Here is a 13,255-nt window from a genome sequence, read left to right as displayed (position 1 = left end):
GTGGATCCCTAAATGAAATATCTTTCCCTATTGGAGTAGTTTGTGTGTGTGTGTATCCCATTTTGAAGGGTGCTCTTCTGCGGAGGCAAGTACCTAGATCATGTTGACTTATAATATTTTGAGGAAGCCTGCATTGATAAAGGAGGTAGATTGGAAATTCTTTGCAGTGAATGGCACAATGAAAGGGCCATATGAGAGATCCAAAAGTAGCAGTATTCTAGAATTCATTAATTAATATTTTTTCAGTAAAGCATGGATATTTCATTTTATTAAATAACCTTTGGTATCCTTTGTTTAGATAATACCATGTTTTTCTTTGATCTATAAGTGAGTTTGATACTATAAAATTTGTAATGCTGAACTATTATTTGATTTCTGCAATAAAATCTTTTCTTGAGTTTCATTTATATTAATAAATTGTTTTCTCCAAGATTTATATATGTAGTCTTTTTTAAACTGCAGTTTTTATGAAGTTTGTCAAATTTTGCTAGATTACAGTTTTCAGGGAGCTTCTAATCTTTTTCTATAATTGGAACATTTTATATAGCAATGGAAATACATGTTCTAATTGAAAGTTTGAAATAACACTACCTTTTTTCTAGTGCTTAAAATATTTTTTAATTGTGAAATATGAACACAAAAAAGCATAATATATGCGGGTTTATCTATACCAAGACAAGAAAAACAAAAAACACTACTAATACCTTTGAAGTTGTTTGTGTTTCTTGATTGTATTTCTTTCTTAAGGGATAAACCTTCACTTTTCTAAGTGATAATTGTTACATGGCTTTTCTTTGTAGTTTTAGCACCCCCTTGTCTATTTCTAAAAATTAATTTTTTTGCTTGTTTATGACTTTTGTATAAGCAGAATTATATGATCTTTGGAAATGATTTTTTTTTTTACTTAACAATTTGTTGATGGCCATTTCAATCAGTCCGTGTTAGCTTACTAATTTTCATTGCCATATAGCATTTCATTGCATGAATGTGTCATAGTGTTTTTATTTATACTATCATTAATGAATATTTAGATTGCTAACTTTCTTTTTTAAGTTTATTTATTTGTTTTGAGAGAGAGAGAGAGCGCACAAGTGAGGGAGGGACAGAAGGAGAGAGAGAATCCCAAGCAGACTCTGCGCCATCAGGGCAGAACCTGATTCGGGCTCCAGTTCACAAACCGTGAGATCATGACCTGAGTGGAAACCAAAAGCTGGACCTCTACCCGACTGAGCCACTGAGGCGCCCCAAAAATTAGTCCGATTTCAATTATGCTGTTAAACACTTGAAAAAAATGAGAAACACAGCTAAGAACAGATTTTCCTTAATTTTAACTATGAAAATAAACCTATTTTGTTTGTTTATTCTGTATAAACTTACTTTGTATAAACTGTATTATGTACAGTTTTCTTTCTATCACTGCTTCTTTCTCTTTTAAAGTTCTTAAACTTCATATCAGGCATATTTTTCAAATTATTTTAATAGTTTTACATTTTTTAGATTTTACTTTTGTAACTATCAATGGCATTTGTAGTCTCCTTTGTAATATAATAGTTATGATTGATACTAATATCTTAAATAGTTTCTGTGTAGGTTATCATTCATCTCTCTTACTTTTTCACCATTTCTTAATTTTGATTCACATACCCATTAGAGTATAGTTAACCCTTGGACAACATGAATTGATCTGCACAGGTTCACTCTAGGTGGATCTTTTGTACAGTACAGTATTGTATATGTATTTTCTCTTCCTTGTGATTTTCTTTTCTCTAGCATATGTTATTGTAGAAATGCAGTATATAACATATAAACAAAATGTATGTCATTCTACTGTTTATGTTGCTGGGGAGACTTCTGGTCAACAGGCTATAGTAATTAAGTTTTGGGGAAGTCAGAAGTTACAGTGCAGATTTAGACTGTGTGGGAATTGGTGCCTCAAACCCGTCTGTTGTTCAACGGTCAGTTGTACTTATTCATGTGGTATTTTTTTCCTAGAGAGCTGTATTGCTTTATTCTGGGTCTTTAGATGTATGAAAATGAATTTCTGTTGTTTTAGTTGAGCAACATGATTGGGTATGGATTTCTTGTGAAATAACTTTCTTCCTTTAACTAATATTTGCTTATTATCTTCTATAATTAATTTTGAAGAGAAGTCAAAGTCCAGTTGGCTGTTTTATATAACTTTTGGGGAATGGCAGTGATTCTGAGTACTTCTAGGAATCTTTGTCTTTGAAACTTAAATCTTTTGTCAGGATATATCTGATTGTTTTTCCCTTTTCATTAATTTTTGCCTGGTGACCCATGTACCCTGTCATCCCAGCTCCAGGAAGCTTTTTGATGTACATCTTACACATTTTAGCTAAAGAAATTCTTTTATTATGACAGTGATTATCACTTCTGTTCATTTATTCTAATCTTTCTTGAAGGACTCCAGATGTTTTGCTTGTTTGGGTTTTTTTGATCTATGTTTGATCTCCTATTTATCATAAACACCTCCTTTTATCCATGAGTTTTGTTAGTTCTTTTCTTTTCCGTGTGGAACAGTTTCTCAGGCTTGCCTTCCACATTACCCAGGTTATCTTCTACATTGTCATATCTACTCTTTCATGCCCCTTTTTTGGGGAGAATAATCCTGAGCAAAGAAATTTCATTACCTTTATGGTTTCCAAAGCTACCAGACTTGATTTTGTGCCTGATGTATTTATAGAGCTTATCAGTAGAGATCCGATACCTGATGGTACTTGATGACAGTCTTTCCAAGCTGGTGCTTTTCATAGGTGCCCCACACTTCTGGGGTCTTTGGGTTTATTTTTACAAAGAGCCCCAAAGGTGAAGTTTATAAAGGACTTTGCCTCCTTGAACAACCACTGAGTTCAATACACCTTTCTGTAAATTCTTTTTAAATAATTGACATTCTCTGTATCCCATTGTCGGACACACTCTCACTTTCTATTCATCCCTTAGTAGCTGATGGAAACCCAAATTGTACTTGCCTTTTTATAAAGTGTTCCAGCCTAGGATCTTGTTCACTTTCTACTAGATCACATTACTCTCTCAAATGTTTTCCAAGTTAGTTTTGTGGTTCCTTGAAGTTGTTTTTAATGGACCAGAAATTTTAAAAGTTATTAACTTACAAATAATGCTGTATTCCTCTATTTTTATCCTATAAAGGTCATTGCAACTAGATTTAAGGGAAGAAATGACTGTGGGTCCTTGAACTGTCATCTTTAACTAAAAACATTTCAAAAAGTTACATAAAAGTGTTGCTAATCATATACATTTGATTTTTTTCATCCAAAAGTAATCGAGTTTTCTTGATTGTTGTTAATTTTAATTTCCAAGAATCCTACGAAAATATGTACAGATGAAATTATATGATATCTGGGAATTGCTTTAAAATAATCTGAAAGAGGATTGTGAAGATAATTGTGTATAGGTTTGGAATTTTACATCATGAAAGTGATTTTTAATTTTCCACGAGGTTAATTTCTTTCTTAGAAAAAACTTTCTTTGAATTGCATTGTGGTTAGAGAATGTGCCCTGTATGATATTTAACTTAGTAAACGTTAAATTTACTATGATTTTCTGTGTGAATTGATCTATATGATCAGTTTTAAAATTTCCATGGAGTTTTGAAAAAAAATCATTGTATATCTAATAAATCAATCTTAGTGGTGATTATACACAAATCTTGTACAACCCAATCTATTTTTTTGCTTACCTAATCTGTCACATACTGCAAGAGGTTAAATTTTCCCACATTCACAATAATGCCATCCATATTATTTGATGAGTTTGTTTTTTTTGTTTTGGTTTTTGTTCTTGTTTTTTTTTTTGTTCTTTTTTTTTAGAGAGGGAGAGAGGGGCAGGGGATGGGCAGAGAGAAAGAGAATTTTAACTAGGCTTCATGCTTAGCATGGAGCCCAACACAGGGCTCAATCCCACAACGCTGGGATCACAACCCAACATGAAATCAAGAGTTGGACACTCAACTGACTGAGCCACCCAGGCGCCCCTATTTGATGCTATATTAAATGGACTCTTCACACACCACCCCCTGCATTGTATTTGGATTGGTCACACATATAAAGGTCTTTAATTAACAGTGCCATTTAAAATAATTTCTATATTACACAATAACTTTTTATATTTGCCTTCCTCTAAGTCTGTAACCTGTGATGTAGAATCTACCATAAAATAAATTAATGCCAAGTTGAAGAAAAGGTAAAACTCATCCATTTGAATCTTTTTCTATGTGGATTCCAATATTTTACCAGTCTTGAGTTAAATATGTAGTGTATGGGCACGTGGGTGGCTCAGTCACTTAAATGTCCCACTCTTAATTTCTGCTCGGGGCATGATATCATGGTTCGTGAGTTAAGTCCTGCATAGGGTTCTGCTCTGACAGTGTGGAGCCTGTTTGGGATTCTCTCTCCCTCTTTCCCTCTTCCTTGCTCCATCTCTCTCTCTCTCTCTCTCTCTCTGTTTGTCCCTCCCCAGCTCATGTGTTCACTCACTCTTTCTCTCTTTAGCAAAATAAATAAATAAACAAAATATGTAGCGTGGTAGGTAGATTACTGTAAAACTCAGTAAATACTGGCTTGATTAATATATTAACTATTAAAAGTGATATTATTGAGTTTGAGAAGAAGGAGGGTGAAATATGCAGTCTAGCATTTGTAGTTTAATGAGCAAACACAAAATATCTGTTAGGGTATAAGCTCAAGATCATGATAGAGAATTAAATTAGAAAACTTAGACTTTGCAATGTAACTGTATTTTAGCAGCTTTGTCTTATCTGTTATTACTTTTTAGGTTTTATAAGTATGTAACTTTGAAAAGCCAAAAGACTTAGTGCTTGTTTATTGTGAGAGACAAGAGATCAAAACTGGGTGCCAAAACCTTAGTTGAACTAAGAGAGGTTGAGTTTTAGTTGGAAATATTTAATCATAACAGTGAGACAGTAAGTACTGGCCCTCAAGCCAGGAAAATAAAAATTTCAAAAATTTTAATAACTTGCCTGAATTACAGATTCTTGGGGATTGAAATTATATAAAGAATCTGTTCGGGGGAATAGAAGTAGAATGTGTCAAAGGACCAGACAGAGGTCATATTTTTAACAGTTTAAGAAAATTTGAGGTTTTATGTATATAATATACCATTTATTATGAGTATATAGTGCTTACGTTGTTGTCAGGCACTTCTTCTTGCTTGCACCGCATTTTGGGTATTTGGGAGGGAAAAGTCATATTTATGATCCTTTACTAGTAACATTGTTTTCTCTTCCAGCTGTAATTTTTAAAAAACCCCACATTTCAAATCTGCTGTGCTCAATTATGACTAACAGATTTCTAAGGAGTATCTTAAACATATTAATGGAAGATTCTGAATTTAAAATTCTATGTCTGTGGGGTGCCTGGGTGGCTCAGTTGGTTGAGCATCCAACTCTTGCTTTCGCCTCAGGTCATGATCTCACAGTTCATGGGATCGAGCCCCATGGAATCTCAAGGTCACTTGTGGGATTGAGCTCCATCCCCAGCCTGCTTGCGATTCTCTCTCTCCGTCTGTGTCCATCTTTCCCCTGCTTATGCTCATTCTCTCTCTCTCTCTAAAAATAAACTTTAAAAAATTTCTACATCTTTATTATTTTTATTACATTTAGATAAAAATTATTTAATAAAGATAATTTTAGTTTGTGTTTAACCATTCCACAGTGAGTTCAGTCAATTCTGAAAGACTATATTTTCTAAAATAGCTCTATCAGTTGTATTACCTGAGTGATATAGATAATCCCTCCTTTGCAGAAAATATGTCACATAATTTTTGAGTAGCTGTTTGTGTCTAAATTTATATATACTCTTCTCTTTATGATATCTGCATTAGAAATTCAGAAAGAATAGGCTTGATTTATTTACCTATTTAAGTCCATTGTGGGTCTATCCTGGAGAGAGACTGTTTCTTTTTAATCATCCTTTTGTTTTATGTTTTTAGACTGTAAATCTCTCTGGCTGGGGACATTCCCAGGGTCAGGGTGAAATGTATGCAGCCACATACTCTCCTTAATGCCCAAGGGTTGTATCTGCACACATGTGTCTGCTTTGGTAGACTGTATCTCCAGCAGAAAATTGTTGGATCCTTTAGTTATGAAACTGCCAACTAGGAAAGAGTTCCTTGCTCAAATTGAGCTTATGTGGGGAATTTAGAAGAAAAGGGAAGGTACGTTTCAATTCCTTTCCAGGATCAAAGATACGAATTACTGTGTCTTGTAAAACTGAAAGGGGAAAATAAGGAGTGGTAATGATTTCTATGACATTAGTTTTTATGTTTTTAAAATTATAGTTTCCGTTTATTCCACCTTGAAAGTTAAGTTTTGGTACTCAAAGTAATACTCCTGAGATCATTGTGTATCTTCATTGATAACCCCCTTCTTCATCTCAGTTGTCTGTAACTAAAAAGCAAAGGGTGGGTAGCTACAGGACTTTGAAAATACCTACTAATAGACTTACTAGTATCTGCTTAGATCAAGCATGGTAAAAGGGGTGACCCGTAAAATAATCACATGTAGAATTTTTCTATGGTGAATTTAAGTCATTGTATTGGTCAGTTCAACTTGAAGTACAGTAACAAGTTTGTTAGCTCCAGCGTTGTATTTGGCAGGGGTGTGACCACTTGTTTCCCCATTTAAAAAGTTTACCTGGGAATCTTACTATAAACTGGTAGGTGATGATAGATTGAGAATTTTGGAAATTTAATTCTAATTAATATCAAGAGGATTGATCATACCCAGTAATGATAATACAGTAGGGGATACAGGAACTATCTTATAAATTAGTTAAAATATATTAGGCCATCTCATTTAGATGGACATTTATTTAGAATGAGAATACCATTTCCAATGCCTGTCCAGAGGAAAATATTCAAACAAATGCACGGATTAAGGTTATTTCTGCTGCATGATTTGTAATAGCAAAAAAACAAAAACAAAACAAAGCAAAACTGAAAATAGCTAAATGGGTCACTGGAGATCTTATTAAGTTATGATATATGAAGAGGATCAAATATTATACAGATGTTAAGAAAAATACTGAAGTAGTACTAATGTATTGACATACTTAGATTTCTAAAATATATTGTTAAATAAAATTATGCACAGAAAATATACTCCAGTATGCACGAGAACCTGGTGAGTGATTATCTCTGGTGATTGAGATTGGGGGAGACCAAGTTAGAGAACCCTCTCATTTTCTCTTGGCTTTTAAATCACCATGGGTAATTTTTTTAATTGGTAAATCATATGTTCTCCTATTCATGTACTTTGATATTACTTACTTTTGTATTTGTATTTGAGTAGTGGAGTGGTCTTTTCTGAAAAGATAAAAACACTTTTTTTTTCTTTAATCCAAGCTCCTAGACCACAGAAAATATAAAAACACTTCAGAACCATTGCATTGAGTTTGTCTGTAGTATCACAGTTGAAGTGACTGTTTCACTAATATAAGAGGCCTGTGGTACCTTTTCTTATTTTTTTAAGGTTTGGAGCCTCTAGGGAAGGAAGACAGATCATGTGGTAGATGGGAGTTAAAAAATAAGATGTAAACCTGTTTGTAAAACTCTGCTGTGTTGTTTTTCCATTTCAGTTACCTAGAAAAGTACGAGAAAGTTCATCATTTTGGGGAGGATGATGATGAGGTACCACCAGGCAATCCAAAGCCACAGCTTCCTATTGGTGCAATTCCATCTTCCTACAATTACCAGCAACACAGTGTGTCAGGTAACTATCATTGGAAATTGTCCACAGTTGTGAATTTGAGTCGAATGAATTAATCCTTTACTTTGCACATACAGCTTTCAAAGATTAACATCTAATTGGTATAAGGGCCCTTTCTGTAATAGGCTATATAAGATTTTTAGTTGCAGGAATTTTCAGAATTAGAAATATCCGTACTTTCAACTGAAGTTTTTTCCTTAATCTTTTTGACTAATGGTCAGTTAAACTGAATAGTCACTAAAATGAGAAGAAGATCCTGTAGGATTAGGGAAGCCAAGAATACTCAGATAGCGTATTACTAGATTTTCTACAATTAGTATAATTTCCACTCCCAGAATTCCTCAGAAATATTTCTAACTGTGTATTTTTTTCCATGGTACCAAGGATAAGATTTTTTTTTTTTCACTTAAGTCATTCTTATAATGGTTATAGAGGAATCTGCAGCTAAAAAGAACAGGACTCAAATTGGAAATAATCAGGTTGAGAGTCTAAGAAAGAGGTTATCAAGTCAGAGTAGATGGGGGTTCCAGTATTTGGGCTTAGGGTGTTGGGACCATGAACACTAGGAAGAGAACTCTGAAGAGATAAGCATCTCTTTTCTTCGGTCACCAACATTAGTCCTAAAAAAGAGGAGGTATGTTTTTTTCAAGGGTATGTTATTAATAACATATACAGTTTTTTAGATACTTCTTATTCTTCATTAGTGCTGAAGAAACAATCTCCTAGAATCTGATCATTATTAGAAGAGGCTTCATTATCTGATGCTTTTGTATAATAGGGGCAGGGTTTGGTGGTGATGAGTATAAACCAAACCTCAATTTATTTTTATTAAGTAGTTAATTACCTCAAGAACCAAGGTTAAAGGAGAACATTTTAAGTCCCCATGTAGAAAATCTTGCAGATACTTTAATCTGATAAAATGGGGTGACTTGTTAGGTGATATATTCTCTATTCCCAAAAATGACTAATGACCATTATTGAATTCAAGGATATTATAGAGGGTATTCCTACATTGAATGAGACATTATATTAATGACCTTTAAGACCATTTCAGCTTTATGTAATTCTGTGTGGTTCCTGTTAACAGCAATAGCAGAACTGTCCATTCTTGTAGCTTAAGTAGTTTGTTTGGTGTCTGCTATTACAGCTATCCAAATTGCCCCATTTCTACTTTTGTTCTTGTTTAAAATGAAATTTTTTCTGTACCTGGTTTTTCTTTTCTTTTTTTCCTCTCCTAGTTAAACTGTTGACCCCAAGAAAAAAGACGTGAAATATTTCTGGTATTTCAAAAGCCTAGTGAAAGCCATTGATAGACCTACACAAGTTAAGGGAATGACAGAATTGATTAGCCTGTAGAATACATCGTTTCTAATATGTATGTGTTGTCTCTTTTAAGAGTAGAATCTGAGCAGTTATGTACCATGTAGCGTATTTGACAAAATCAGGATTGGGAACTCAGGAAAGGAAATAAGAATTGCTAGGGAACATCAAGCTACAACATACCTAATTGAAATTGAAAAGAGGTAGTATTACAGGGCAGTGTTTATTAATTTGAAGGTGTTTTTTATCTTTTTTTAGGGGTAGACATAGCAATATTATGGCAGTGTTCTAAAAATTAATATGATTATCAGTATACAGATAAATTCTTTTAAGATTCTTTTCATGTGTCATTAAGGTAAATAGAGTAAACTTCATAGCTGTCAATTTGTGTGTTTTAAATAAATACCAGATTAAAATTACCTACTGGTAGATTAAGAATTTTTAGGAAATTTCAGTTAGAACCTATAGATTTGTGTCTACCTGTTTGATCATCATACAGCATTACTTTCTTTTTAGGTTTGGACAGATGTATTTGGATCAGTATATTTATCTAGAGACACTTATATTGCTGATATTAAGAAAGGCTATTCTAAAACAATATTTTGAAACAAATAAATTTCAATTGGCAGTAGCTCTAGAACATTTGATAAGGAGTACGGTTTTACTTCTACTTACAGTATTGTACCTTGCTAGAACATAGGACCAAATTTTCCTTTGAAGGTATTGACTCTGGCTTTAAGTGGCAAAAAATATTGAGCAGATTTTGCCTTCAATTTTAGGATTAGTAAATACTAGCATCAATATATGATAGTTTTATCATTTATTTACACAGTTTTTCATACTTTTCCTTGCCGTAAATACATCTTTTGCTTTTTCCTTCATTCTCTCTGTCGTTGTTGTTAATATTGATTTGGATGCAGTTAGTCAGTTCTACAGAATTATAGGGTAGATTATTAAGGAGTTTTTGTGCATCTTCTCTTACATTTTAAAATTAAAAGTTTAATTTTTCAACTAAAATAAAACTTAAAAATGTATATGCAACATCTTTAGTAGAAAAGTTGTCTAAGGCGAAACACAAATGGCAACTCACTGAAACTGTAGAATTTTAGAGATAGCCAGGATATTCGTGATCATTAATCTAGTCCAGTTCGTTTGGTCAAGCACTTTGTCTATTTTCATTTTTGTTGATTAAATTTGGAGAAATTTTATACAGGAAGTTTTTTTTTAGTTTTATCAGTTTTACTTAAGTAAAGATTTTCCTTTAAGTGCTCCGTATTATAACAGACATTTAGACTACAATAATCACTGCTAGTAATTTAAAGAATGTGTTATGTAATTCCTGCAGTATAAACAGCACTCCGGGAACAATTCTCCCTTTTCTCTAAACTGAAGACAAAGAAAAGTGATTGCCTCAGATTAAGTTTGTCAGTAGTGACCTGTTTGTGTAAACTTTAGACTCAAGAATGTTGAAAATAAATTTCTAATCCTATATCAATTATAAAAGTATAGCTGTTCAAATCATATTTCCTTGGGGAAGGGAAGAGAAGAGAAGATCTTACAATCTTAGGAGCATTTTTTTTCTATACTATGTTAGAAATCTTTACCAAGCCTGATGTAATTAAAGGATTTTTCTTAATGTCATTTTTATTTATTTTATTTTATTTGGAGATGTCTTTGACAAAGTCACTCAAGTAAGGATGAACAGAATTGAGTGTCTGATGGCATCTGTCATTGTCCAGTAGCAAGTGCCAAAAATTCTGAGGTCGTATTGAAAGCACATAATCAAGACTGTGACAGACGTAGAATGTGGGTTCCCAGTTTTTTTCTATTCAGGAGATTTGCCCGGAAGTTTCATGGAAGCTAAAAACTATTGCTGAGAGTTGGCATCTCATCATCAATTCCAGTGTACAGTAGGAATAGCAAAATTGGTTCCCATATTCACAGTTTTGTTATCTTTTATCCAGATTTTATGTTTACCTTATGTTATTAGAAATTTCACTTATCAAGATTGTGGAAAATGAACAATATATTATTCCATTTTAAATATTGTAAAGAATCTGTTATAGTAGTCTGTAACTCTCTTGTAGCACTTCTTTAGCATTATATTATTGAAGAAATTCCTAGAATTATTTTAGATTTGGAGAGGTGTTTCCTTAGCTGTCTACAGTGGGAAATAAAGGAATTTCTTACCTATATGATTTTCTTCTGTGGCATGTTGTGACAATAGATTTCTATTTACATTCCATTTAGCAAGATTGAAAAAAAATCCTTTAAAAAATTCATGTGTTTCTGAAATGTCTCATCTAGAAGTTTTCTGTCTCTTATTTTCTTGCCTCCTCCCGTTAAACTAGTTAATATCTTCATGTAGAAAATGTACTTGGAGCATATGTCTGAGGACATAGCTACCAAGGCCTAAACTGACATTTTCTCCTATGTTATGATTATATGTTACTATAAGCCCATCTTCCGTACCTTCAAAGTTTTGAACATGTTTTGAATTAATTGTCCTACAGAAAATCTTAGTTACCTTGGATTAGACAGAGATATCTTAGGATACAAAATCATGAACCATAAAGGTAAAAGTTGTGTAAATCAGACTTCTTCAAAATTAAAACTTATACTCTTCAAAGACACTGTTAAGAAACTAAAAAGATAAGCCACTGTTTGGGAAAAAATATACAACAAATACTTGATAAATAACTCATATTCAGATTATCTAAAACTGACGATATTAAAATACTGGCAGGGATGCAGAGCAACAGGACTCAGTGTTGTGCTGGTGGAAATGAAAGATGTTATAAGCCACTTTGGAAACAGCTTCCCAGTTTCTTATCAAGTTAAACATATACTTATATATGGTCCAGCAGTCCAAGAGAAATGAAAAAATATTTCTGTACAAAATCCTGTATGTGAATGTTTATAGCACTGTGTTCATAAGTGCCAAGCACTAAAACAGTTCAAATGCCCCTCAGCGAGGGAATGGATAAACAAATTGTGTTATGCCCATACTAGAGCATTAAAAGGAAACAGACTACTGATACATATATCAATACCTCAAAGGCATTAACCCCAAAAGCATTCTGCTAAATGAATGGAGTCAAACATAAAAGATTGCATACTATATGATTCCATTTATTTGGCATTTTGAAATAAAAAGTATAGGAACAAAAAGTAGATCAGTGGTTGTTTGTGGGTAGAAGAGGTGCTTAACTGCAGAAAAGCATAAAGAAACTTTTTTGGGTGATGGCAATATTCTGTATCTTTATTGTGGTTATGGTTAAAAGATTTCATTTGTCAAGACTCACAGAACTAAAAAGCATGAATTTTACAGTGTTAATTACATTGCAATAAATCTGACCAAAAAAGTAATAATTCGATAGATAGGTAAAGAAGGTAGACAATGTGTCTAAACTCATGATATTGTTAAAAATTTCAAAAGAATGAGTGTCCCTGGCTTAGTAGTATATAAAAGTCAGAAGTAGCTTCTTGAAGTGTAGGAGTAAGAGTAGGTAAATTTAAATAATAATACAATAATAATTTGGTAATGATCTCCAAGAGGATATAGTACATTTTTTTTGTATTTTAATACTTTTTGAAGAACGTAATCTTAAGTTTAAAAGTTGAACTCTTTAAACTTCTATTCAATTTAAATTTTATAAAAGAAAACAAGACTCTGTCTTATATTTGCAAGATATTAACCACAATGGTTTCTAATCCTTGATACACTTAAAGTGTTTTGTTTTTTTTTGCCGTAGATTATCTGCGTCAAAGTTATGGGCTATCTATGGACTTCAATTCGCCAAATGATTATAATAAATTGGTGCTTTCACTGTTATCTGGACTCCCAAATGAAGTGGACTTTGCTATTAATGTATGCACTCTTCTGTCAAATGAAAGCAAGCACGTCATGCAACTTGAAAAAGACCCTAAAATCATCACTTTATTACTTGCTAATGCTGGGGTGTTTGACGACAGTAAGTTTTAAACTGAACCTATTGTATGAACGTTCTATAAAGGTCTTAGGGATTTTTAAAAAGATTTTTAAGGAGAAAGGTAGTTTTTATTAGTATAATAGCATTCTTTATTTGCTTTTGTTACATTAAACATGTTATTTAAGATAATGAATATTTGGTTTTTTTAAATTTAAATATTTGAATAGTAATTACCACA

The 13,255-nt window shown here is 32.7% G+C and overlaps 1 protein-coding gene across 2 annotated transcripts in view; it reads left to right on the top strand.

The window, feature by feature from the left end:
• The window catches only part of ARID2 (AT-rich interaction domain 2), a 166,706-nt gene that overhangs the window by 77,295 nt on the left and 76,156 nt on the right, over positions 1–13,255 (top strand). For both annotated transcript variants that reach the window (XM_039243109.1, XM_039243108.1), the window contains exons 4-5: positions 7,635–7,768; positions 12,841–13,059. In XM_039243109.1, coding sequence (XP_039099040.1) covers positions 7,635–7,768; positions 12,841–13,059 — 353 coding nt within the window. The remainder of the gene's footprint in view (positions 1–7,634; positions 7,769–12,840; positions 13,060–13,255) is intronic.

Source organism: Hyaena hyaena, unplaced genomic scaffold (assembly GCF_003009895.1).
Source record: "Hyaena hyaena isolate Hyena2069 unplaced genomic scaffold, ASM300989v1 scaffold_221, whole genome shotgun sequence".
In the NCBI taxonomy this organism is placed as follows: domain Eukaryota; kingdom Metazoa; phylum Chordata; class Mammalia; order Carnivora; family Hyaenidae; genus Hyaena; species Hyaena hyaena.
The sequence above is the reverse complement of the archived record's forward strand: the minus strand, read 5'-3'. Positions and strand labels throughout refer to the sequence as shown.